The sequence below is a fragment of the Oryctolagus cuniculus genome, chromosome 4 (assembly GCF_051225735.1).
Source record: "Oryctolagus cuniculus isolate XC-2025 breed Fujian yellow rabbit chromosome 4, ASM5122573v1, whole genome shotgun sequence".
NCBI classification, from domain to species: domain Eukaryota; kingdom Metazoa; phylum Chordata; class Mammalia; order Lagomorpha; family Leporidae; genus Oryctolagus; species Oryctolagus cuniculus.
In genome coordinates this window covers 78,203,679-78,230,475 of record NC_142870.1, presented here as the reverse complement: position 1 = coordinate 78,230,475, position 26,797 = coordinate 78,203,679, and the positions used below count along the sequence as shown (strand labels likewise).

Sequence of the window (26,797 nt, the reverse complement as noted above, 5' to 3'; positions counted from 1 at the left end):
CTACACAGGATAGGCATTTGCTTCAGCAGTTCAGACACTGCTTGGGATGCCCACATCTCATACTGGAGTGCCTGGTTTGAGTCTTGGCTACTCCATTCCTGATTCAGCTTCCTGCTAATGTGCACCCTGGGAAGCAGTGGATAATGGATCAAGTTCATGGGTCCCTGCCACTCACATAGGAGACCTGGACTGAGTTTCAGACTCCTGGCTTTGCCTGCCCAAGCTCTGCAGTTGGGGGCATTTGGGGGTGAACCAGTAAATGGAAGATCTCTCTGTGTCTGTCTCTGCCTTTCAAATAAAGTGAAAATAAGTAAATAAATAAAAATGTAAAACTAGACATGGTTTCAAAATTTCCTTGTAGCTGGATAAACTTATCTTTTAATTCCATTTCTCCATAAATGTTTTGAAGTAATCTCTTATGTGCTATTTTCTCTGTTGTCTTCTGACTTCTAAGACTTATAGCTTCATCTGACCACCTCATGTACACGTACAAACATAGCTTCTTTATTTCCCTTTCAACTTCTCTCAGACACAGCTCCTTTAGTTCACTCAACTAAAATCCCAATTTTTTTTCCGATTGCCTTGTGGGAGAAGAAACATTCTTACTCCTTTTCCCTTTTCCGGATCTTTTTTTTTTCTTTGTTTCAATTATTAACTGATCCTTCTCAGATGAAAGCAAATTCAGGAAACAGTTTACCTCCAAGTTGAAAGCTACTTCTGCAAACCTGACTCATTTCAAATGGCGGTGAGATTAAAAGAAAGAGAAGCTCAGAACTCCTCCCCTGAGGAAGTGTCTCCACATCTGAACCTGTGCTCTCAATGTCTGTGCTTTTACATCCTAGAAATCCCTCTGCTTACTCCAGACGTTGGCAGTTCAAATGACTCTGTCATGTTTTGGTTTTTGAAACAATTTATTTATTTATTTTTATTTTTTGACAGGCAGAGTGGACAGTGAGAGAGAGAGACAGAGAGAAAGGTCTTCCTTTGCCGTTGGTTCACCCTCCAATGGCCGCCGCGGCCAGCACGCTGCGGCCGGCGCACCGCGCTGATCCGATGGCAGGAGCCAGGAGCCAGGTGCTTTTCCTGGTCTCCCATGGGGTGCAGGGCCCAAGCACCTGGGCCATCCTCCACTGCACTCCCTGGCCACAGCAGAGAGCTGGCCTGGAAGAGGGGCAACCGGGACAGAATCCGGCACCCCAACCGGGACTAGAACCCGGTGTGCCGGCGCCGCTAGGCGGAGGATTAACCTAGTGAGCCGCGGCGCCGGCCTGAAACAATTTATTAAAATTTGTTAGTTGTTCTCCAATGTCCTGCTTTTAAAACATAGCATGATGAAGAGTGACTGCTAGTGTTATCCACTGATTTTCTAAATAGCTCCTAAAGTGAATCCACTGCAGCCTTAGACGAGCTCTGACCGAAACTGTTACTCATCCACGCTTTCCACCACAAGTGACTGAGAACATGACCTTAATTAGTCACATCAACCAAACTCACCACTGCTGGGGGCAATCTTATCCTAGAACTTTACCTAAATTAGCCCAAGCCACAGATAAGCATGGGATTATTATAGGAACTACTTTGTCCTAATCACACACCTTTACAACAGAAGTCAGCAGGCAGTCTGTTCAATGCAATGCTGTGTGTAACAGCAAAACCATCAGGACCAAGCGTCCAACACTAAGGCTGGTTAAATCAATCAATCAAGTGTGTTCACCTAATGCAATGTCTTGTGGACGTTTAACATGATGTTGCTGATTGACATTTATGAAATTGAAAATTGTCCCACTATGTTCAGTATAACAAAGTTAAAGGCCAGCTCACATAATTCTCCAAGTCGTGAAAAATAAACCTTGTACTATTATCCAAATTATGGAAAAATAACATAGCTTTACACATAGAAAAATCTGGAAAAGATATACCAAAAATATTGTCTGCATAATTGTGGTGCTTGTACTAGAAAAAATTATAGGTGATTTTTATTTTTGGTATATTCGATAATGGATAAATGGTACGTGGTAACCAGGGAGAGTTAGTGTCATTTTTCTGTAAGCCAATAGGGAACAATACATCTAACTCACTTCGCAGGAAACCCTAGAGATGAGAAGGTGAACTTGGTGGTCCTCCGCAAGCAACCCTGCCCGGACACTTCCAGGTCCGTAATGGCTAACAAGAAGTATCTTCACGTTTCCCTTAACCCAGCTGTCACAGGAACCTCAGGAAGTGAGGTCGGCACAGCAAGGGAGGGGTCAGCTCAGCCTGGAAACCGGAAGTCCGTCTGTAAACCCTGGGTCTGAAAGGCTGTCTTGCTTAGAAGCCCAGAAGAACACCTGCTGGGTGCTGCCTGCAGAGGCCCCCAACCCCGAGGGAAACCCTTTTCTCCAGCAACCTGCTGACTTCTTGCCAGCCTGGGCTCAGGCAAAGGACTCCGAAGGCAGCCAATGGAGGAGCAGCTGAAAGCGACAGTGTGCAGACAGCACAAAGCCTGACTCACCACACTCACAGGCGACACCAGGCTGCTGCTCCTTCTTCCTCTTCCACAGTGTTAGAAACAACACAATCCCACACACAACGATCAGGGTGAGAGCCACAGCTGCAATCCAGAGCCTTGGTTTTTCCACTGGCACGGGGTCCGCAGGCACTAGAAATGACCACAGGCTTCAATCAGCCCAGAAGGACTTTTCCATTCCCGCACCACCCCATCCCAGCCCCAACTCTGGCCCCTGGAGTTCTGGGGCCAGAAGAAACTGAAATCCACAATATGAGGTCACAGAAAGTCTCCATCACAGGGCCTCGGCAGCTAAGAACGAAGCCAGTGCCTCTGACCAAACGCCTGACCTGAGCTGCCTTCCCGTCTCCCCGGGGGAAATGACACTGACCATGACTTGGAAGGAGAGAGTCAGCCTGGCCTGCGGCTCTGGGAGCTGGGGCAGGTGTCTGTGCTGGGGCTTTCAATGAACAGTCACCAGGACGACACCCCACTAATCCTGCCCCATGTGTAGTCGGTCTCCAGGCCCAGACGCCTCCATCCACCCTCACCTCCAGATCAGGCTCCAGACACACGGAACAGCCTCCTTGGAAGCTCCTGTCTCCAGGTTTTGTTTGCTTGTTTGGTTACTGTTGCTGTTTGTCACTGAGGTCGCTACCAGCTTCCTCAGCATTGCTTTCACCATGTCTCACCTATGAGAACTGCTTTGATATTTCTTCAGGCCCTTAGGTATCAGGGTCAGAATCAGCTCCCTGGAGGTCAAGGTCACTTCCGTGCATGGGAAGTCCTAAGCTTCTGGGAAGCTGAAAATCAGCCTTTGTGGGGAAAACTTAGAACTGAGTGACCCACTTTACAGACATCCTTGGGAACAGGTCCTAAACAGGACAAATAGGAGCTGCTGACTTCCTGTCAGCTTAGCTACAATTTGTGGCCTCACACCCTGTACCTAGGACTTTAAGAAAAGGAGTTGTCGGCATTGTAGACCATATTTAATACCAGTGGGGGCTCCCTCTTGAGCCTGTTTGGCATTGCCTATAAAGGGAGGTTATGCTGGTTACATGGAGACTGGTACCCTTGACACCCAACAAGGGGCGTCGACTGCGAGTCTAACTTATCTCTGATCAGGCAGAGGGACACACATGGGCAAGCCCCATCTCTCCGAGGTAGTTAGAACAGAAACATTTCTGAAGGTGGTGGCGCCTGGGGAGGTTTGCCAGCAGCAGTGGAGGAGCAGGAGAAAGGAGAGCTTTGATGAGGCCAGAGTCTTGGCAGGCCCCCGTGCAACTGTCCGTCACTGCAGTCAAATGGAGGGCCCCAGGGCATGTCATGGGTAGTGATGTAGCGATGCTGGTGGCTACAAGAAGGCACTGAACTTCAGCTGTAGCTTTGAGAGGCTTCTATCCGGGCCAGGAGAGGCCGCAGCAGAACAGCCAGGACAGGCTGCGTGACTCCACCATATACCTGACTCTCAGAGGCTGAAGTGTCTGGGTGGAAAGGAAATCAGTATCAGGGGAGGGGATTGGCCCAGGTGTAAAACTGGTTGGCAAGAACTGGCCCAGGGCCTGTTCCTAGGAGTATATCCAAAGGCCAAGTGAAGTGTGAACAATGAGATGGCAGTAGTAGGGAAGCAACAAGACCAGGTTGGGGCAAAGGATTGGATGGATGTCCCAGAAGAGGGCAAAACAAAGAACCAGAGCTGGAGAAGGGGCCAGGGAAAGCACAAAGCAGTTGAGTTGGGGGGGGGGGGGGACAGGAGGGGATGGGCAGTGTGGGCACAGAGGGCACTCCAGGAGGGAATCCTGCAGGTACTGCTCCTTCAAAACTAACTATCTCAAAAACTCCATGAAAAAATAGAATTAAAGGATACATTTATTTTAGTACCAGCAATTTTTGAAATTCATGTGTAGTTTTTGCATAATACACAGTTTCATGAACTTTTAAAAGGTCCATTGTGAAGATGTGTGCCCCTGGTCTCAACCCTTTCCTTCAGCTGGACTGTAGCCCCTTGTGAACCTGCCACAGGCCTGTCGGGCTCTGACTGTGACACACTCCCTGCACTGGGGTGCGATGTGGCCCATCCGCTGTGGGTCCCTCACCAGCTGAGTCTTTACAACATCCCAGCTTTTCCATTTGGCAAGTCACTACAGAACCTGTCATGCAGAATGCCCTTCCTCTGTTCACCACACTCATGAAGCCAAATAATTTCTTTCAGGCTGTGACAGGGTTCCCACTACCTTTAGGAAGCCTTCTCTAACCTTCAAGAACTTGCTTGCCTCTGAACACCCATGAAACTAACTATCAAGAGTGGTGGTGAGCCTAGCAGTTGGATCACCTGGAACCCACATTGGAGTGACTGGGTTTCATACCTGACTCCAGCTCCTGACTCCAGTTTCCTGCTAATGAAGAACCCTGGAAGGCAGCATGATGGCTCAACTACTTGGTTTCCTGCTACCCACATGGGAGACCTGGATTGAGTTCCCAGCTCCTAGCTTTGGCTTGGCCCAGGCCCAGCCATTGAAGACATGTAGGGAGTGAAAACTAGTAGATGGGAGGCCTCTGTCTCTCTCTCTCTCACTCTCTCTCTCTCTCCTTCTTAAGTACATAAATTAATTAAATAAATAAAGCTATCAACCACTTTTGTTTGAAATTTAGCCCCATATTCCAAGGAATAGAATTTAGATTTTTTGAAAACTAATCTCCATGTGCATGCATCACAGAGTGTTCTCATTCTACCAGAAGGTCTTCTACGGCAGTGAAGGTATCTTTTACCTTTTAGTTTTCATCCCTGAACCAACAACTTCCTAAGGATGGTTCTGTATTCATAAAAGTACTACCCATCTGTATGTACATATGCTTGCATGGTGCATGTGGGTGGGTACGTTAATCAATGGAAGTACTGTAGCCTAGAGGAAACCTGCAGTTTTTGACCAAAGCTTCAGAATACTTCATCCAAAGGTAACCCAAAAGACTGAGTCAGTTTCAGGGCTAAACGCTTGTTTCTTCAGGTGCAGAGCTTCTCAGCCTCCTGCCTGTGTGATTCGGATGCATTAGGTGCCCTTGGTCTGGGTATTGCCTTACAGCATCACCAAATGGCCCAGGCAGAGACTTCTACTAAGCAGGACACACTGCATGATCTGCCTTAAGCATTTGGTATGACACCTGGTAAAAAGAAACCAGCTTTACCTATAGGGAAATGCTGGGAGTAGGTCTCTGTGGACTCAGTTTGCAGGACACAGTAAATGGTTGCATTTCTTATATCATCTGAGAATGTGATAGATCCGCTGATGGAAATGTTGTACAGTCCTGTGACGTTATCTTGAGATTTCTGCATGACACCATCGTACTCAGTGGTTGCATTCTCAGTTTTTAGCACAAAGAACATCTTCTTAGGTTCTGGGTAGCCTTGTACAGATGAGCAGGTCAAATTTATGGCAGAATTTCTTGTTATATTGGAAATTAATGTTATTTCTGGTTGAGTGAAATTAGCTGAAAGCAGAATAGAGATCAAGACAAAACAAAACAAAACAAAACAAAACTCAGTCTAAATTCAGATCTGTTTAGAACAGAGAGTAACTAAGTACTGAACTGGGAACTCATTGCGGGACACCTGGGAGCCTCATGGTTTCTGAATCATGGGCCTCAGCCCACAGTGAGAGCCACATAATAATGACTCCACATTTATTTTTCCAGTAATGGAGTTTTGAGTTATGCTCACTTCCTGCTTATCAAAGTTAAGAGGGTGCTGGAATGAAGTTAACAAAGACGTACAATGAAGCCACTATTCCAGGCTAGGGAGCCACTGGAAGAAGTGATCCAAGCCTGGGATCCAAGTATACTATGGGAAAACTTCCAGCTCACCAGAGCAGAGGGGAACAGAGCTGAAGTCCCACCAGGAGCAGAGTTCATAGTCGTGGAACGCTCCGGGTCTTATCTTTCAGAAACCCAAGCAGGACGGTGCTGGGTGGGTGGGTAGGGATTTTGGATTTGGAAGTTCAAAATCCGGTTTGGGGCCTGACTGTCCAGGTGTTTTCACCACATTCTGTGTAAGAAGAAGGCCAAATCCATCTATTTAGGGAACAAACTGATTTTGAAAACCTCAGTGCCTGTTTGCCAATTATATTTTTGTGGCTGTAACTGGCATCTAACGCCTATCATGAGGGTGCTTCAAAAAGCCCATGGAAGATGTATGCCATGGAGAAAACATGCATGGTTTCAAAAATCTTTTGCACTAACATAAACTTATCTTTTAATCCTGTGAACATTTTGAAGTAACCACATAGCCCTTGCCAGTCAAATCCTTGCTCTTCTTCTGTAGTTACTGAATAGTTTTCAGGCTCTACATATTCATTTATAATATGGTAGACTGTTCCTAACATGTTAGTCATTTGCTTGTCATCTTTCCAAGTTCTCCTGTATCAATATTCCACTGAGCACTCTGTTTAGACTTCATATGGACTGTAGAAGTGGATTATTTAGACTTACTAGTGAAATCAGTTTGGATAAATTATTTATAGTTTTTCTAATACATATTAAAAAGAAATAGAAAACTTTAAAAAAAAAACCTGCTTGTTTATGTTGCACAATATGTTCACAGTGTGTTCTTCCAGGAACCAAAGGTACCTGGCCACACTGGAAAGCACTGATTAGCAGTGGGTTAAATGTCTGGAAAGCCCTGTAACCCAGTTTGAATAACACGGTGAGGGCAGCCCTCCAGTCTGTTTCTACTTTTGCTTCTGCTTTACTCTGTGGTTTTGCAATAGGTATTGACCTGTCTTACCGGGTTCTATGAAAAGTTAATCTGGATTCAGTAATACCGCATCTGAGTAGCCGCCCTAGAGATATGAGGACTGAAGTTCATACACAAACCTGTACGTGAATGCTTACCGTGACTCTATGCCTAATATCCCCAACCTGGAAGCAGCCCATTGTCTTTCAATGGGTTGAAGGGACAGACCATAGAATGCTACTTGGCAATAAAAAAAGAACAAACTTCTGATACATGTAACAGCTTGGATTAAACTCAAAGGTGTTTGAATGAAAGCAGCAGTCCTCAGAAGGTTACATACTCTATGGTTCCAATTACCTGACATTCTCAAAACAATAGGATGCAAAAGAAGAGCTATGCCTGCAGAGAGAATATGATTTTATAAAGGCATAACAAGAGGGAATATTTTAGGGTAGTGGGATGTTCTGTATTCTCTTTATGGTGGTGGTTAGATAAATCTACATATAATCTATAAAATGAGTGACTTTACATTAAAACTAAAATACTAATTCTACTGTATGATGATAACAACAGCAACAAAAAATCTGGGGCCTAGCATTTGGCACAGTTAAGCTGCTACTTGGGACACCTGCTTCCCATATCGGAATGCCTAGGTTCAAATCCAAGCTCCACTCCTGATCCCAGCTTCCTGCTAATGCATACCTTGGAAAGCAGCAAAGGATGGCTCAAGTGGTTGAGTCCCTGCCACCCACATAGGAGAACTGGATGGAGTTCTGGTTCCTAGCTTTAGCCTAGCCCAACCTTGGCTGTTAGAAACATTGGGGAATGACCAATGTATAGGGGAATCTATCTCTGTCTCTGTCTCTGTCTGTCTCTGTTTCTCTCCCTCTCTCACCATCTCTCTGCCTTTCAAATAATAGTAATCTGTAGTGACCATTGGGATTGTGAAGACCTGGTGAGCAGAGGAGCTGGTTGGTCAGCTCATGGGTTGTTTGTCAGGTCATTTCCCTTCTGTCTAGTGGGCTCATCAGCAAACCACTCATAAGCAACCTCTAGGAGGCTGAAGGGGAAAACCCAGATCAGTCAGCTGTCTCCCTTGCTAGGTGCTCTAGGCAAAGATTTAGTGGGCGAGAAATCTTGGACCATAGCAGAAAATGAATGTAAAAGATTTGAGGCCTCTGTGGTTACATAAACTTGGCTATGACCAAAATACCCATGGTTTTCACTTAACCACATTACCTTTGTTCAATCAGCTCTATTTTGTCCCCAGAGTAGATTCTTATGGATCCTTCAGAAGCAAACTATCAAAAGTGTGAGGACTTTCAGTTCCCTGCTCCCATACCCCCTGAATTCCTTTCAAACGTACTTCCCAGAAGTGGTTGTCCTCTGCCTGCTCTCGCTTGGCCCCCTCCCCTCGTCCCTTACGCCCACCCCTCCATTTCACTACCCACTTGTAATCTCATCTGAGAAGGTCAAGGGTCTGAACACACCACATACCAAGCACTGACAGCTCAGAATTCATCTGGTAGATGGGAACCAGCCCTTTGGCCCCTCTGTGATGGACAAAACATTGATACACGCCCTTGTCCTGGATCTGAACGTTGTGAAGTTGTAGGTTCCAACTTTCCTGGTCAAAGCTTGTGCGGCCAATGTACTTAGGATCCACATTGTCAGGTTTCTCTCTGCCTAAGAAGAGCTCGTACAGAACCAACCTCTCCTGGTCCTGCCAAAATACTACCAGCTCACTTAGGCTTCTGCTTTGAGAGTTTGTAAACTGGCATGGCAGGTCTGCAGTCTTGTTGAAATAAGCCTGTATCCTAAGGGAAGCAGCACCTAAGAAAGAAAGATGGGGATTAGAGAACGAGGAACAAGAGGAAAGAAAAAAAAAACATAAAAAGCAAAATTCCATTTCTCTTTCTACCAACCCCCAGATGCCGTCTTGTCAGTTATGGCAGTGAAGAAGTACAGATGAAGCTCTGGAAGTGTGCCATAGATGCTGGGCACCTGGAGGGTAGGGCTGAAGTTCAAGTTCACGGTTAACTAAATGTGTAGACTTGTGAACACCACAATCGTTACAAGCCTCAGCTTGCTCATGTGTTTAATGAAAGTGTGGATTAAATGTTCAAAGGGTCTTTCTAGTACTATGGTTCTACAAATTGAAATCTTAGGAAAGGGAAAACCAGCAGAATTAGAAACCCATTCAGCCACCGTCGTCTATAACCTGGATCTTGATTCTCCCTGCAGCACTTGTTACAACCCTCTAACTTGTATACCATCACCCAAAGCTCTGCCTTTACCTCCTTAACCCCTTATTTCTTGGTCTGCTATGGTGAAAGATTGCTGACAATAACAGCAATACATTCGATGCCACCCTTTTTATTATGCCTCATTGGTTGGTGGTCACAGAGGTAGTATCTTTGAAATCCAAATACTTCTCCCTAAAAGCCTCCTTTCCCAGCTCCCTCATGGACATGAAACAGTTTGGAAATGACTTGAAGAGGCCACCACGGCCGCTATTCTTGACGGCCTCTCTAAGCTCTTTCAGGGATCAGAAAGAGAACTAGGCAAATAGAAGGGTTGTCTTGGGACTGTCAGAGGCCACTTAAGACGCATGAATGAAATGCTGGCAGTGAGTCATAGACAGGAAGGTGAGGATGTGTCTGGGAGGACTGGGGAAGCCACAGGCACCACAAACTTGCTTCTCCCAGGATGCACAGCCCTTGGGAACTTTTCCAATCCCTAGAGAACATGCTGGAAGAGTTCAGAGAAAGGCTTTGGTCCCCAACAGCTTACTGAGGTTTGTGGGGGGTGGGATTTGGGTCACCCACTTCCTTAAATGTGATTGATCACCTATTTGGGGATTTGGGGGGCCTTTTCCGGGTCACAGAACCATGAGAGACTTGATCAAAAAAGCAAGTAGTGGTGCGTGAGAAGTGCAGGGTAGGGAGGCAGGAGTGCCTTAGTTAATTTGAAGTTAGATATCGCCTTGGGGAGGAAATTGGAGTAGGTTCTAAACAAAGTTTCATGATTCAGGATTTCAAGCAAAGGGCTGTTGTCTTGAAGGAGAAACCGGCGCACGGGGGGTGGGGGGGCAGGGGGCTGGTTGGTGGGGAGGGATGAGAGAGCTTCTTTTGAAGTGCCCTGCAAGGGAGAGAAATGAAATTGATCTGATCAAGGGTTCCTCTTCAAAGAAGGAAGAGGAGAGCAAGGAACAGTGACGTGAACTTCGGAAAACTGAACCCATGAGAGCACACAACCAAGGGGGCTTGACGCTGGGCTTGAACTCCAGGGGAAGAGGCTTCAGGGAGAGTTGGCCCCAGTTGGACTCACTGCCTATTATAGTGCATTACACTCACCAGAACTTTGTGAGGCACTTGAAACACAAAACCCATCGTTTGTATAGGATGTCTGTCCATATGGGAAGGAGGAGAAAAGCCCTATGTGGGAAGCCAGAACAATAAAAGGGGGTTGCAAGGAAGATTTACTGCATGTGGTAGTTATCTCACAAGGCAAACCTGGGGTTTCGGCTGCACCTTTGCTAAACTTAATGACAACACAACAGTGCCACCTGCTGTAAACACTTGGCGCGCTGCTCTGGGGGAACACTGGTTGGCGCCTAATACACTCTGTGATAGGGAAAGGGATCTACTGGAGAAAGCAAACCAGTTGAAAATTCTGCCCAGTGGCTGGTGCTGTGGCTCACTAGGCTAATCCTCCGCCTGTGGTGCCAGCACCCCGGGTTCTAGTCCCGGTTGGGGCACCGGATTCTGTCCCGGTTGCTCCTCTCCCAGTCCAGCTCTCTGCTGTGGCCCAGGAAGGCAGTGGAGGATGGCCCAAGTGCTTGGGCTCTGCACCCGCATGGGAGACCAGGAGAAGCACCTGGCTCCTGGCTTCGGATCTGCGCAGCGCGCTGGCCGTAGTGGCCACTTGGGGGGGGGGGGTGAACCACTTGTGGGGGGTGAACCAACGGAAAAAGGAAGACCTTTCACGCATGCGCTCTCTCTCTCACTGTCTAACTCTGCCTTTTGGAAAAAAAAAAAAAAAAAAGAAAATTCTGCCCGGTAATGACCAATATTATGTTAGTACTCCGCCATTCATTGTACCTTCTGAAGTTGGAAATGACTTTACCCTTATTTTTCCTCTCTTCTTGATTTATGTGGGTTTTCCCCCTCCCATTTCCACCTACTCTCTCTACCTACAGACTGGTCTAAATTCTCTGATCCGATTCCCAAAAATTGCAAGGGGGTTCCTCTTCCACCCCTCTAACTGCTCCCCTCCTCACCTACAACCCAAAGTGTGCTGTGCGGGCCAGCGGCCTGGGCTGCGTGAGGGGCTGGCCGGGAATGCAGAATCTGCCCCAGCCGAGGCCCATGGAACCAGCACTTCCAGTTTGAGAAGCTGCTTTGCTCTATCCGCAGCGTGGATCAGAGAAAATGACAGGAAAATGTGTTTCCAACTATCCTTCCCCAAAGCCCTCCCCCAACTCCCCATCCCCCCACCCCCGGCGGGGTGGAAATCACTCTGAAGTCCATTCTGAGTGGAACTGAGAGTATTTCACAACTTACACTCGGGAGCGCCTCCCCCACCACTGGCTTTCATGATATCACTCAGGGCAGGCAGGGGAGATCCAGCTAATTACCCTCTCTGACTATGTGGGGGAAGATTTAGCGCAAGACCTGTTTTCCCCAGGTACCTTCTCTCCTCCTGTCACTTCCCCAGACGTTAGTGCACCTAACACGCAGTCTCCCTGAGACCTCAGTGATGGGGAAGCATGGAGAATCTCTCCCCTGCCCAGCACGTGGGTAAGAGAGTTGGTCTCAGTCTAGTAGTCACCATTGTACGATGACCTCAGGGGTTAAGCACGCGAGAGTCCTGCGACACACCTGGCCTTGTGAGGCCTCTGATCTCATGAGGACTTCAGTGTTTCTGGGCCACCACCCCAAATGCATAGCTCATCTATGCAAGGATCATCTACCTCTTCTTCACGTGACCACACTCATCTGTGCTCGGGGATGTCCTGCCGCTACTAGGCTTCCTCCAAAGCGTCACTAGGCCCTCTGGCAGCCTCACCCCACTGCAGTACACTCCCCTAGGCCCCAGCGTCTCCATTCAGTGCTCCCCCCCAAGGTCGCTCTTTACTGAACTCTGGCCCAACCCAGAGATCCTGAGCAGCACTCTTCCCTCAGGAAGTATCCCCTCTCCTATTATTCTCGACTGCTAATCAGTGCTCTCTACCCCCTGGCTCCCTGAGGATTCTGGCATTCAACACAAGGTCTTCTTTCTAACCAATTCTTAGCATCAGTTTGGGTGAGTTCATCGCAAGTGAGTCCTTCAGCCGCCTTGCCTCCGAGTTCTTTGACGTCTTCAGCCCCAGGGGTTTTCGTCCACGGACCACTTCAGCTGCCTCCCTCCAGTGACATAACCCTCCACTGTGTCGCCTGAACACCTCAGTTCCCAGAGTTTCAATCTCAGTACACTCATCCCTGTCCACAACCTCCCATCCCTCCAGATTTTGCTCTTGCTTATTGCATCGACAGCTGTTCTTCAACTTGATCAAGACCTCAACTTGAGCGACCCTATAGTGTAGTGGTCGCCAATGAACTCTGTGACGCTGGAAATGTTCTATGTCTTTGCTGAACCAGTCACCAGTCAAGGTGGCTAGTGAGCATCTGATATATGGCTAAAGTGACAAAGAAATGTAATTTTTATCTTATTTAATTTTTAATTAATTGAAATGTAAATGGTCACATAGTGTGGCTATCATATTGAACAACACAGAAACAGCATGTCTTTTTAATAATTCCTTGCCAGGAGCTTCAATCAGTGTGCCCCTGTGTCTCTAGAATTCATCCTGGGGACATTCTACTTTCAATCTATGTATGAGGATACTTCAAAAAGTTCATGGAAAATTAAATAAAAAGATAAGCTTATTTGGGTGCAAAGATTTCTAAATTCATGCAGTTTTTCCATAATATACACTGTCTATGACATTTCTGAAATATCAAAATTTTTTTCTGCCAAAATTAACTTCTCTTTCAATTTCATCTTCCATGAACTTTTGATGTACCCTCACATCTTTTCCTAGAACTGAGCGGCTGAGCACTCCTGAGGAAAGCGTTCGGTTGTGCAGACAGACTGATGACATTCCCACTGGGCAGTGTCCTCTCACTTCCCCTGGCCTTTCTGCTACTCGCCCTGCTCACACCCTCCCCGACCTCGCCCTCTCCTCACAGCAGTCACTGCACACCCACCCCCTATCATCACTTTAACTTTCTCTTTCCTTTACAGTCAAACTCCCTAAAGGAGTCAGCAACTGATGTTGCCCTCCCTCCCACTGCCCACCCCCACTTCTCCACCAAAACTGTCCCGCCAGAGGGCTGTCAGGGACGTCCCACCGCTGCAAAGCCCAGCACTCCGGTCAGACCTCAGCTCACTGGACCGCTCAGTCACATCTAATGCTGTTGGCATCTCTCCATCCTGAAACGTTCTTCTGTTCTTTCCCTGTGTCCGACTTCCTGGCCAGACACTTCTGATCACTCCCTTAAATGCTGATGACCTCAAATGCCTGTCCTTGGTCTTCTTACTCCCCATATCCTCTCCTGTTGTCTTTGGCCCATGGATTCAACTGCTGACTAGCCGCGATTAAGTCACAGCGGCTTCCACTGCCCCCATACTTTCGCTAGGGCTCTGGATCCCCCTATCCACCTGCCTACTGGAGGCCTGCATCTGGACAGTGACAGGTGCTGTCTTCCTCCCCTCCAGTCTTCTCCACTACCTCAGTGAATGCTTCCCCACCCACTGCCATCTGCAGTCCTCTGAGTCATCCGTGGGGGAATACCCAGGTGCAGCAGCCAAGGGCTGGAACTACTTACAGCCACAGCTGAGAATGTTAAGAGAAGGGCGAGGACTCCATTTGAAGCAAAAAGAAGGGCCAATCAGACAAAAAGAATTTTGTATGGATCCAGAGACCATGGGCACTTTTATCTTTTAGGCTACCAGAGAGAGTCTCTATTAGGGGGGAGGGATGGTTCTAGAAGTTCTCATAGCTATTGCTCTTTCTGTTAGGACTAACTTTGGTTTCATTCATGCTCATATGCATTCTATTATATAGACAAATATATTATATAAGGAGTCTTCAAAAAGTTCGTGGAAATAAGTATTGTGAAAAAATTTCTTGAATGAATTTCAAGATTTCTTTTGCAGGGGTCACTGTTGTGGCACAGCAGGTTAAGCCACCAACTACAATGTCAGCATCCATATCAGAGTGCTGGTTTAGGTGCTGGCTATTCTGCTTCCAATCTGGTTTCTTGCTAACGTGCCTGGGATGGCCCAAGTACCCCCACCCATGTGGGAGACCTGGATGGAGTTCCTGGCTGCTGAAGCTATTTGGAGAGTGAACCTGTGGATGGAAGATCATTCTCTGCCACTTCCCCTTTCTCTGTCACTCTGCCTCTCAAATAAATAAATGAATCTTTAAAAACAGGAAAAACTTCTTTGCATCAAAATAAACTTCTCTTTTAATTGCACATTACCATGAAGGCTTTGAAGTGTCCAAATGTATATAATCATATATATTTACATAGTATAGATCATAATTGCTGTACATATTTAGTGAAATGTAGAACGTAACTGTTGCATGAAAAATGATGTGCTGAACTATGCGGCATAATGTCATATGCAGAACACATGATTAAGTGCTTGGAAATCCAGCCCCATGAAGCAAACACTGTAGACCGTCCCACCTCCACCCCTTGCTGTCATTGTTACCCATCATCCTCTGGGTGCCCCCTTCCTCACTGAAGGTCTGAGCCCTGGCTTGCCATTCCACATCCTCATGCACACGGAGGCCTCTCTTTGTCATCTTCTCTCCCCCAGCTATCTCCTTTCTGGATCAAAGCCCAGACGCTGCTGTTACCATGACAACCCCCAAACAGTCTCAGTTTGAAGCGTCCTCACCTTGAGATGCCCACCTCTGCTCTTTTCCTTTCATTCCTGCTACCATCACCACCCCAGGAATTTGCCGCCCTCTCCTCATTCATTGTGAATCGGAACGCTTCTCAGTGTGTCTACAGATACGATCCTAGGCCAGGACATCACTTCTTGATCGGATCCTGCGGTTGTCTCCTAACTGATGCATCTTCCTCCATCCTTGCCCCCCTCCCCCAAGTCTAGTCCCTCAAGCCAAAAAGATCCTTCCCAAGTTTATCTCTGGTCCCGTATTTCTCCTGTGCCAAAGGCCGCGATGACTCCCACTGCCCTGAGAACGACAGCCGACAGCCGATGCCCCACCCCCAACAGCCCTGCAGGCCTCACACCATCTGGGCCCTGCTCCTCTGCAGACCCCTTCCCCCACTGCTTGCAAATTCTTCCAAAAGGCCAGACGCTCTCTATCTCGAGCCTTCTTTGCGTCTCGCCCCTCTGTCCAGAAGAGGGCCGTTCCATCCACCCCACGTAGGCTCCTCACACAAAGCGTCCTCCCAGGGAGACGTTTCTGGCCGTCCTACCGAAGGCAGCATAGTCCGCGCTGCGGCCATGCTGCTGCCTCGCTTTTCACCATCCACCTGTTACAGTGCCCTGACGTGATACGGGCTGTTTGAGTGCTGTCCTCCCGTCTCGGGGAGCTTAGCTCCTGGGTAAAAACCTGCATGGGACTTTTTTCAGGCCTGGCGGTTGGCAATTACAAAGGCCTCATGGGGGAAGCTGCCTCCCCCGCGCAGGCCTGGCGCGCAGCCGCTGTGGGCAGTCTCTGGAGGGGGCTGCAGTCACGGTGTCACCCCAGCCAGTCATGCTGTTTCACACATTTGCATTCCTAGCCCAGGCACTTTCACTCCTAGCGCTCTTCCTCCTGGGCCTAGGGCAGAGGTCGTCTGCGGGTGCCAGGCCCTACGCGTCCTCTCGGTGGGGAGCAGGGGCAACCTGGAAGAGGCTTTCCGCACTCCGACTCAGTAGCTAGGCCTTTCCCACTGCCAGCCCTCCTGCTCCCTCATCTTCCTCTCCTAGTCTTCCCCTGCTTTGGGTCCCCTTCTTCTTGCGTCCATAAAGCTGCCAGAGCCTTGTGTTCTTGGCTTCCTCAACAGAGGGCCGGGCCACGTGTCTGCGCGGATTCCCCGGCCCCTGACGGGTGTGCCCTTCCACGGAGGCACAGGAACCGAGGAAGGTGGCCCTTCCTCCCTTGTTAGCCTCCTGTTTACGGCACGCAAGAAGAAATTAAAAGCTTAACTCTCACTCTCGTCTTGTGGCCGTTATCAGCTACCTGACACCTCACCCTTCGGCTGCATGTTCCCCGGCTCAGCCAAGCACCTGGCGTCTCGCATTACAATCGGCATTGTGACAACAGGGTTTTAGCTTTTTTCTCAGCTGTGCCATGTTGGGTACCTTCAACTGTCCCTCATAAATATGAAGCCACTCTGTAAATACTTATTGAAGAAATGAATGACAGAATCTCAATGATAATCAAGGAGATTTAATTTAAATCCCGAAGGGAGGCCATCTTTTGGACGGTCTGATTAGCAGATACTAACAAAATACTGGAGTTACCTGGTGCCTGTGAGAGGATGGGGAAATGGGTCTCTTACGCATTGCTGGTGAAATTCTAAATTGGTACAAACTTTTTGGAGGACAATTGGTAAGATGTAATAACATTAATATAGGTTTAAAGCTTGACTTAGAAATTCAATTTCTAGGAATTCATTCTATAGAAAGATACATGTACATCAAATTGCATGTGCATGTTGTCCCATCGTTCATGGGCACACCACACTAGAAATAAGTTAAACGGCTTTATGAATCACGATACATTCGAACAAGTCAGCAGTGTGCACTTTGGACATCATGCATTCAGTCTCAGCTCCACCACTGACTATCTGGTTGCCACTGTGGGCAAATTACTTAATTCCTCTGTATCTCAATTTCCTTTTGCAAACAATAGGAACAATAATGGTATCTGCAGCACATTGTTGTTGCGAGGATTAAATGTGGTGATATTAAAGCTTTTATTTGAGTTAACACTGGCCCAGTGTAAACATTCACCAAGAGTCACACATTTTTAGAGCTCATCTCACGGAAGTGGAGAGTAGACTAGTGCTCACCAAGGCTGGAGAGAGTAGAGGAAGGAGGGATGGAGAACATTTGGTCAATGAGTACTAAGAGCTAGACACAAGAAAAAAGTCCTTTTCTCCCCTCCCGCCTCCATTTTAATTGAAAGGCAAAGATACAGAGACAGAGAGACAGGTCTTCCGTCCTCTACTTCACTCCCCAAATGCTTGAAACATCTGGGGCTGGGCCAGGAGCCTGAAATGCAATACAGGCTTCCCATGTGCATGGCAGGGACCCAAGGACTCCAATCATCACCTGCTGCCTCCCACAGTGTATATCAGCAGGACCTGGAATTGGGAGGACAGGAACCAGACTCAAACCAGGGACTCCAACATGGGCTGCAGGTGTTCCGAATGGTGCTTTAACTGCGGAGGCTGACGCCTACCCCAAGGACAAACAAGTTCTACTGTTCTACTGCACAGCAGGTGGACTATAGACAATGCTAATATACCGTATATTTCAAAAAAGCTGGAGTAAAGGACACTGGATGTTTTTTACTACAAACAGGTCGATATTTGACTAGACATATATGCTTATGCCGATTTGAACTTTATACAATGTGTACATGTATTGAAACATCACAAATGTGTACAAATTTTTCATGTGTCAATTAAAAATTTTCTAAGAGATTATTTCTAGCTTTTAATTTATTTTTTCTCATCTTTAATACTGATAGGTCACAATGTCTAGAAACATAAAATCAATAATTTATGAATTAATTTACTCTGAAAAGGAGGTTTAAAAATAAGTATCCTTAGGATCCTCAAAAAGAAGTAATAGTACAAAGTACAAAAGACTATGAAACATAAAAATAGAGGAAATGAAACAAAACAGTAAGTTTGTGAATGTGTTGGTCAATTTAGAAATTAAAAATATAGATTAAGGTGAAAAAAAGCAAATAGGTAGAATAAAGTCTAGGTTAAACACAGTTACAGAAAGAAAGATGAATTGTAAGAGGCTGAGAAGCTCTCATATTTTTCAGAAGAGAATGGAAGAAATGGTAGATAAAATCAATATTTGAAGAAAGAGAAGTTGCGAGTCTCCAAAACTGAAGAAAGACATGACTCCTCAGATCAAAAGTGCATTTTAAATACTTAGCAAGATAAACTACTCAACATAAAATATCATTTTTCATATTTATAAAGAAGAATCAAATTGATTATTTTAATCTTTTAAATTTTTATTTATTTATGAACTTGAGAGGCAGAGGGAGCCAGAGCCAGAGCCAGAGATGGAGACAGAGACAGAGATACAGACAGAGATTCCCAAATGCCCACAGGCTGGGGCTGGGCTGGGCCTGGGCTAGGGCTGAAGCCGGGAGCCAGAAACTCAATCCAAAGTTTCCCATGTGGGTGCCAGGAATCCACATACTTGAGCCAATACTGCTGTCTTCCAGGATCCACATCAGCATTGAAATTGGGTTCAGGAACTGGAGTCAGGGCTCAAACCCAGGTACTCCAGTATGGGACACAGGCATCCTAACCATTGTCTTGACTGCTGGGCCAAATGTCCACCCTGACTCTTCATTCTTTAAGGAATGAAGAAAGAGTCCTTACAAAACAAAGACCATTAAACTGGAAGCCCCTCAGTAATCATAAGACAAAGACAAAGGGCCAATATATATAAATGAATGATGCACAATAAGAAGAAGGAAACAAATTACAGTATTTAAACTCAAAGGATTATTATAGTTTCAAAGTATAAAAATGCAACTTTTAAGTTTAAAAACTTAAGGAAGTATGTAGGAACCATACTCAATAAACATATTCAGAGATTTGCATATATATTGTGATCACAATTTTATATAGCCATTTTTACTCTTCTACTTGTTCCTTTATAATAAAGATCAGAAAAGTGACCTTTAAATAGTTGGAAGAGTTGAATATTTTTAATAAAGACATCTACCTGTCTGGAGAGAAGGAAAGAAAGAGTGAAATTGAAAACCATAAATAAGTGGTTTTAGAAGGTATATTTTGAGGTCCTAGAACCTGGCCTTATAGCCTGGAAATGTGGAACAGATCTAGAGGCGAAATTTTGGCTACAAAGGAAGGGCTACAAGTCTGGGTTTTCTTGAATTGTTATTTATTTTATTGTTTTAAAGGCAGAGCTACAGAGCGAGAGCAAGAGTCCTCCATCTGTTGGTTCATTCCCCAAATGCCGGCAACTACTGGGGCTGGACCAAGCTGCATCCAGGAGCCAGAAATAAAAATCTAGGTCTCCCATGTGGGTGGCAGGTGCCTAAGTCCTTGCACCCATCAGCTAATGCCTCCCAGGATGCGCATTAGCAGGAAGCTGGATCAGAAGGTTGAGAAGGCAATAGAAGATGGCCCACGGGCTTGGGCCCCTGCTCCTCATGTGGGAGACCTGGATGAAGCTCCAGGCTCCTGGCTTCAGCCTGGTACAGTTGTGGTGGGCCTTTGGGGAGTGAATGAGTAGATGGAAGATGGAGCTTTCCCACTCCCTCCACCCCAACTCTGCCTTTCAACTAAATAAATCTTTAAAAAATAAAAAGTGGACTTTTCCACAGGATATAGCATGAAAGTTTGAGCCAATTTTACATAAATTTTAAAATGAAGAAAGACTTCAGGCTACTATTCTGGATACATGAATTGAACCAAAGGAGTTATTCAAGAGGAAATGAGAAGCCGTGGGGCCCAGAAACCCTCAGAGAGAAAAAGAACAATGGTCAAGAGTTGGACTGGAAAGAATTCCTCCTGATGTGGGACCTACTTCTTCTCTTCAAACCACTCTGGCTACAGCCTAAAAGTGCTACAGAGCTGACAACGGCACTTAGACGTCCCCCAGCTTGGCAAATGCCAAGTTCAAATCATAACCTCTGTCTTCAAAGCCAGAGCGCCTCCTCTAGCCTCCTTTCAGTCCTACTTGCTCATCCAGTTTTAGCTTGAAGAGCCTGGGTGTCCACTGTGGTGCCTCATTTCCCTGACAAAGGGAGACACAATGGATAATGCGGTGGGGTGGCGGGGGAGTGTTGGGGACACAATTATTTCACCCGACTGTTTTACTTCTGCTGCCAAATGAATTATTCAGCCCTGTGGTTTGGCTGTGGATTATCTGGGCCAATTGCATCTCCTTTCTCTCTTTGGATGCCTGCCCCCATTGCCGGGTCACTCACTGTTCACCAGCCCAATAAGCAGATATGTGTCCTGAATAGAAAGATACAATTCCAACAGATTTTTTCCATTCTTTATTAAAGAATGGGATCTCTTTTTGCTGTTGTTTTTGGTAGTGGGTGAGGTATTGGCAATGTCATGTTCTCTTTGGGTGTCACTGTTTTCCTATCCCCCTTTAAATTTGCACTGCCAGAAATATAATCACTTATTCTCTGGCTACTACAAAGCTTAAACAGTTGCCTTTTGCAAGAGTTATTTTTAAGGTTTCAATGCAGATCATTTTTTTCAAGGCTAAAAAGTAGTTTCAAAGGCAAGGACAGGGCAAAAGTGACACCCAGACTTGGTTTTGATAGAGTTTCTTGGCTTTACTTTCTCACTTCCAGCGTGTAGAACAGTCAGAAGGTTTTGCGGGGTGGGGAGTGGGAAGTGGTATCTCTGGCCAACCTTTTTGAAAATTTTATTGCCAGAGCAGTTTTCTTCCTTCTCTTTCATGTCATAAGAGCTGGGCTGGTCACTGAGGTGAGAAGGCCGGGGCCCAAGCCTTAGGGACAGCCGAGGTGACAGTTACAAGAAAGGTGGAAGAACAGAAGCAACATTTTCCACTAAAGCTGTCCTGAAGGAATAAATCTTATCACTATGGATGGTTCACAAGCAAGAGCACAGAGATGCCACATAATGCCATGATCCAATGAAGAGACGCAGAATCTACACTGGCAGGTGTGAACCCAAGCTCTCAACTTAGAAGCTAAGTTGATCTTGGGTAAATTATGTATCTTCCCTGGGCTTTAGTGTCCACACCTTAAAGTAGGGACTAATAACAAGACACAAGAAAGAAAATCATTGTTATGCTTAAATGAATTGCTATTTATAAAATGCTTGGGACAGTACTGGACGCAAAGCAAGTGAGATTGTGTATACATATGTGTGTCAAATAAGTAAATCAAGAAGTGGGATGAGGAAAGGATCTTATGCCCTTTCTCGCCTCACTCTCTCTTATTCTTACACACAAACACACACACACATACCTTCCACCTCCCCAGCAGCCTCGGTAGCAGGTCACTGGCCCTGGGAGTTGGAAGCTACTGTTATTAGCTAAGCTAGTGAATGATCACTTAGTATATCTACAGACTTCACACCCATGAGCTCAGAAAGATCCATGGTGCTAAGCAAAACACAAATCACAAAAGATCTATTCCCGCCAGCATAGATGTAAGGGAGTATCTCTGCCTAGTACCCCAATTCCTCATTCCCCATAGCAGGTAAGGCGATCATGGCCAAGGGCATGGTGTATGGCAATCTGAAGGAGGTGACCTCATGGCTGGGCCTGTTTGTCAGGAGTGGCCTGAGTGGTGTTGTAGCCAAACTGCAGGCTCAGGTCACTTCCTTGCCTGTCTCAAACCATAACTGGAATGGCTTCCCTCTTGGGGCCACTGAGAAGGAGCAACAGGAAGGAGTGGGCCAGGACAAACTGAAAGGCATGGGATACATGGCAAGGACCTGAGCCAAGCCCAGTTTACACAGAGAGAAACTGAAACAGAGAGGAGCAAGAAACAGGGAATGTCTTGAGTTTTCAGAGGACTGATTCTTTTAAATGTTTTGTTGGGGATATCATTAAGGCAAGATTGAAGGGGCAGATGTTTTAGCCTAGTGGTTAAGTTGCTGGTTAAGGGGCCAGCCTTGTGGTGCAGTGGGTTGGGCTGCCTGAGACCCCAGCGTCCCATATCAGAATGCCAATTCTGGCTCATTTGCTTCCAATCCAGATCCCTGCTAATGTGCCTGGGAAAGCAAAAGAAGATGGTTCAAGTACTTGGGAATCTGCCTCCCACATAGGAGACCCAGATGGAGTTCCTGGCTCCTGGCTTTGACCTGGCCCAGCCTTGGCTGTTGTGGCCATCTGGGGAGTGATGGAAGACCTCTCTCTCTCTCTCCCTATCTACTGACATTCTACCTTTCAAATAAATAAATAAATCTTAAAGAGAAAAAGGTGCCGGTTAAGAAACCTGCATTCTCCCATCTGAGTGCCCAGGTCCCCACCTGTGGTTCCTGAATACAGCTTCTTGCTAATGCAGAACCTGAGAGGCAGCAATAATGGCTCAGGCAACTGGTCCCTGCCACCTATGAGGCTGACCTTGATTAAATTCTCAGCTCTAGTCCAGACCCACCTGTTGCAGGCATCTGGGGAGTGAACCATCAAATAGGTTCTCTCTCTGTCTCTCTCTATCCCTCTTACTCTCAAATGAATGAATGAATGAATGTATAAATGATTTCAGAACCCAAATACAAAATGCATATGGCCACTATGATAGCATCTGGCAGGAAGAGAATGTGATGGCAGGACAAGTTACAGTGGTCTTAACTTACTGTGGTTAATATAGCTTACCCCAGTTACCCAAGTATAAGATGTGACCACACTGCTGGGGACCCTCCTGAGGCCTTGGGGATGTGGAAAAGGTGAGTGGGGAAGCCTAAAGTTTCCGCTTCATTAATTTCACAGTAAATTGCTTGAGGCAGTTAGCCTAAGGCACACAGCTGCCAGAAATCGGTACATGGTGACAACGGTGGCCCATGGGCACTGGGTGATGCGCAAGGGAGACAGGAAAAGGAAGGCCAAACATGTGGAAATCGGTGCACTTTAACAGAAAGAGACTTTGAGAAGCCCATTAGCTGTTTTCCAAGAACCTGATGATGACAGATGTGGAACAGAGGAGACCAGAGGGAGTGCATGTGGAGCAAAAGGATCACTTCACAGTCCCCTGGCGAAACAGCCTCCCCCGCTCCCCAGGCAGGCCAGCCTGCCCCTGCTCTGGGCATCCAATCTGCTGGGGGTGAGCAGGCAGCAGAGGACAAGGGCAGTGTCATGGGCTGCATGCCAGCTGGGCCTGCCTCTCAGGCCTGACGCTTCTCTCTTCTGCAGGAGCTCTTTGGTTTATTACAGTGTGCAGCGCAGAGTCAAAGGGGAGTGAAACCTGCCAGGTCTCAGGTCTGGCTGGTGGTGGGCAGACCCATCAGGAGACAGTAAAAGGATCTAGGATTTGATAAAGTGCAAAGATTCTTACCAGAGAGCAGGAGGGCCATCACAAAGACCGTGACACTCAGTCCCATTGTGCTAGAGTTACAAAGAAAAGATAAAGCTTGATTAGAAAATGAAACTGAAAACCAACATCCACCAAAATGTGACCTAGAAATGGAGTTCAGGAGTCACTCGGGTGCCTGGGTGTGGCAGAGACAAAGCTATGTGCTCACTGAAACCATCTGCTTCTCCTCTCAGCGCCACAAAGAGGCTATGTTTCCCAGCCTCCCCTACAGTTCGGCAGCCACGTGACCAGGTTCTGATCAATGGATTGAGAGCGAGAAAGATGTGTGTTGCTTCCAGACATGGACGCTGAAGCCCCCTCCCTCTGCTTTCCCTTCTGCTTCTTCAGATGCAGGGGGTGCAGAGGGAAAGTCCAAGGGCTCACAAGATGAAAAGGGCTCACAACGGAGGCGAGCTGATTTGCTGAGTAAGTGAGTAAAACAGCACCCCACCCCTCACCACCAAGTCACTGATTCACAGTGGACAGTGACATGAGCCAAAAAGCAACTTTTATGGTGTTATGCTAAAGACATTTGGGGGTTGTTTATTGCAGTAGCATGAGCTATTCTGATCAATACTCTAGGTGTGGTGGGACACATGGACAGTATTTATGTTTAGAAATCAGCCTTTCTTTGGTTTCCCTGTTGGTTTTACATTTTCCTGTGCATAAAAACCTGGGAGATCATGTGAAGCAGCCTCCTGGCCCTCATCCACAGACTGTCTGATTATGAGGTTGGGGTGAAGTGCATTAATTTTTATGGCCAGCAAACTCACAGGGGAGGACAATGCTGTTGGTCCACTTGGAAAACCACAGCACTTAATCCACACAAGGGAGTCACAGAAAATGACATGCATGGCTTTGTAACCTCTGTCCTCAACTTCCTCATCTCCCTTTTTTCTCTTCCTTTACCCTTCTTCTTAACCCAACTTAGACCAAAAATTCTATAGGCTGGCGTACAGGGAAGCACAACATAAGGAAAGACAACCAACCTAGAAACAGGTGGGAAAAAAAGAAAGAATGAAAATCAAACACAGGAATATAAAATAGAACCAAGCACAAGGTCAGTGCTAGATGCTTACCTTGCTTTGGACAGGGCACAAGTTTGGCTTCTAGTTTTTTAACAGCCAATGTGAAAAGGAAAAGCCTAACCAATGGATTAATCCCCAAACCTATCTACTAATTCCCAGGTTCATTGATAGAAACAAACCAAGGCTCAGGAGAAGATGCACAACTGTGCTTTATCCAATAGCGGAAATCCCTTTCCTGGGACAGGTCGGGGGTGGGGGGGATCTGAGGTTGTCTAGAGGCCATTCTTTTCCTTCCTCTCTGCTCCCACAGCACGGGGCATTGGACTAAAAGAGTTTCTTCCCTTCCAGACCATAACCCTTCTATTTGAAAGTATATTTTTAAAATACATCCTACTGGCACACAAAATTTAACAGGTAAAAGTGGTAAATTGTGGAATGCAGTCTCTCCCCCAAACCTAGTTTTCTGCATAAACATAACGAATGGTCCTTGCTACCTGTTAACCAATTTCTTGCTTCTGCTTGCAGTTATTTTATGCAAAACAAAATGAAAACACCAGTCCATAATTGTTTTTCACTGTATCCCTAAACACCAATGGGAGCATGCTGTGTAATGAGGTGAATATTCTATGTTAAGGCATGGGTATCCCCAACACGGTCATTGCAAATTATTCATTCCATTCCATTGGATAGCCACTGTTTATTTTTCCAGTCCCTATTAAAGGATATGTAGGTTGATTCCATGAAATGCAGTAATTGCAATTTCAGTTTTCACCAATATTGAAAAATTGTCCTTCCATGAGATTACGTGTTTATGCTTCTATCAGCAAGAGAGTGCTTATTTTTCTCCTTTTGCAACATAGTATGTTTATAAATAGGAAAGGCTAAAATGTGTTTTATTGTAATTAAAATTAGTTTTAGTTGTTCTCTCTTCCTTTTTAAGTAAGCAGTGTTATTAAATACATCTACATCCTTTTTGCAACCATCACCATATCTGCACAACTCTTCATCTTGGACAACGAAAACTTTATGCTCGTTAAACAACTCCCTGTTCTTGTCTCCCAGGTCCTGGGAACCACTATTCGACCTTATATCTCCATGAAGTTGACTATCTGTCTTTGTTCCTTCAGCATAATGTCTTTACGGTTTACATCCATGCTGTAGCATGTGTCAGGACTTCACCTATTTGAGGAGAACACTCTTCCACATTTTGTTGATCCATTCACCTGTTGATCGATACCTGAGCTGCACCCACACTTGAGCTCTTGGTGAATAACACAGCAATGAAAATGCGCTCACAGATACCCCTGTGAGACCCTGCTTTCACTTCCTTTGGGTATATACCCAGAAGTGAAATTTCTGGATCATATGGAAATTCTATTTTTAGGTTTTTGAGGAAGTTTAACTGTTTTCTCTACACCTACACCACTTTACATTCTCATCAACACTGCACAACAGTTGTAACTTCTCCACATTCTTGCCAAAACTTTGATTTTCTATCTTGGTTTTTAAACAATAGTCATCCTAATGGGTGTGAGAGGCTTCTCACTGTCACTTACAAATGAATTTCTCTCACTGTGCATATGAGCGTCTTTTCAAATGTGAAAGAGGTGGTATTTCCTGCTGTATGTACTATCTGTGCATTTCTCCCATCTATTTTTATTTTGAGTCTTTGGCCTTTTCTGAACAATTTTTTTTTATAGTATAGCAAAGCAGCACTTTGTGACTAGTTGAAAATGTATTCAGTTGCTGAAGTGCCCAGTAGGCGTTCAGTCTATGAACTATATGACTGGCTCCTATTTGTTCTTTCCCCCACCCCTTCCCGTGATTGTAATAGGTTGCAGAGTTTAGGTATTATCTGTGGGACCAAAGCTGACATCATTGAAGGACACAGCCCAAGAACAGAGTTCCCCATTTAAATCCTGCACATTTCCTCACACTAAATCCCCAACATCTTATTCACCCTAGATGCCAAGGACCGTGAGCCCTTGAGTCTGAACTCCCATCTAATCTAGACACCTCTCATTATTTACAAACCAAAACTCAGCGTGCTTGACCAAACCAAAGACAGCATTTTTCTTTTCCCCTAGGGTGACATACTCAACAGGAACACAAAATCAAATTGCATTTTGCCATAAATTTTGCAAGCCACCTTTAATTCAAACAAGTACTTGAAATCTGTATGACCAAGGGAAATCCTGGACAAATGGTCCCTGTACTTCACACAGTGGGGAGGAGCACTGGCCCTGACCAGGAAGTCA

The 26,797-nt window shown here is 46.1% G+C and overlaps 1 protein-coding gene across 1 annotated transcript in view; it reads right to left on the bottom strand.

Annotated features, from left to right (window-relative positions):
- CD86 (CD86 molecule) overlaps window positions 1-23,543 on the bottom strand; it is a gene marked incomplete at its 5' end in the record, with an annotated part of 30,558 nt that extends 7,015 nt beyond the window's left edge. The window contains 4 exon segments of the mRNA NM_001082208.1: window positions 2,492-2,638; window positions 5,669-5,971; window positions 8,709-9,044; window positions 23,494-23,543. Coding sequence (NP_001075677.1) covers window positions 2,492-2,638; window positions 5,669-5,971; window positions 8,709-9,044; window positions 23,494-23,543 — 836 coding nt within the window.
- Between the last annotated feature and the right edge of the window lie 3,254 nt (window positions 23,544-26,797).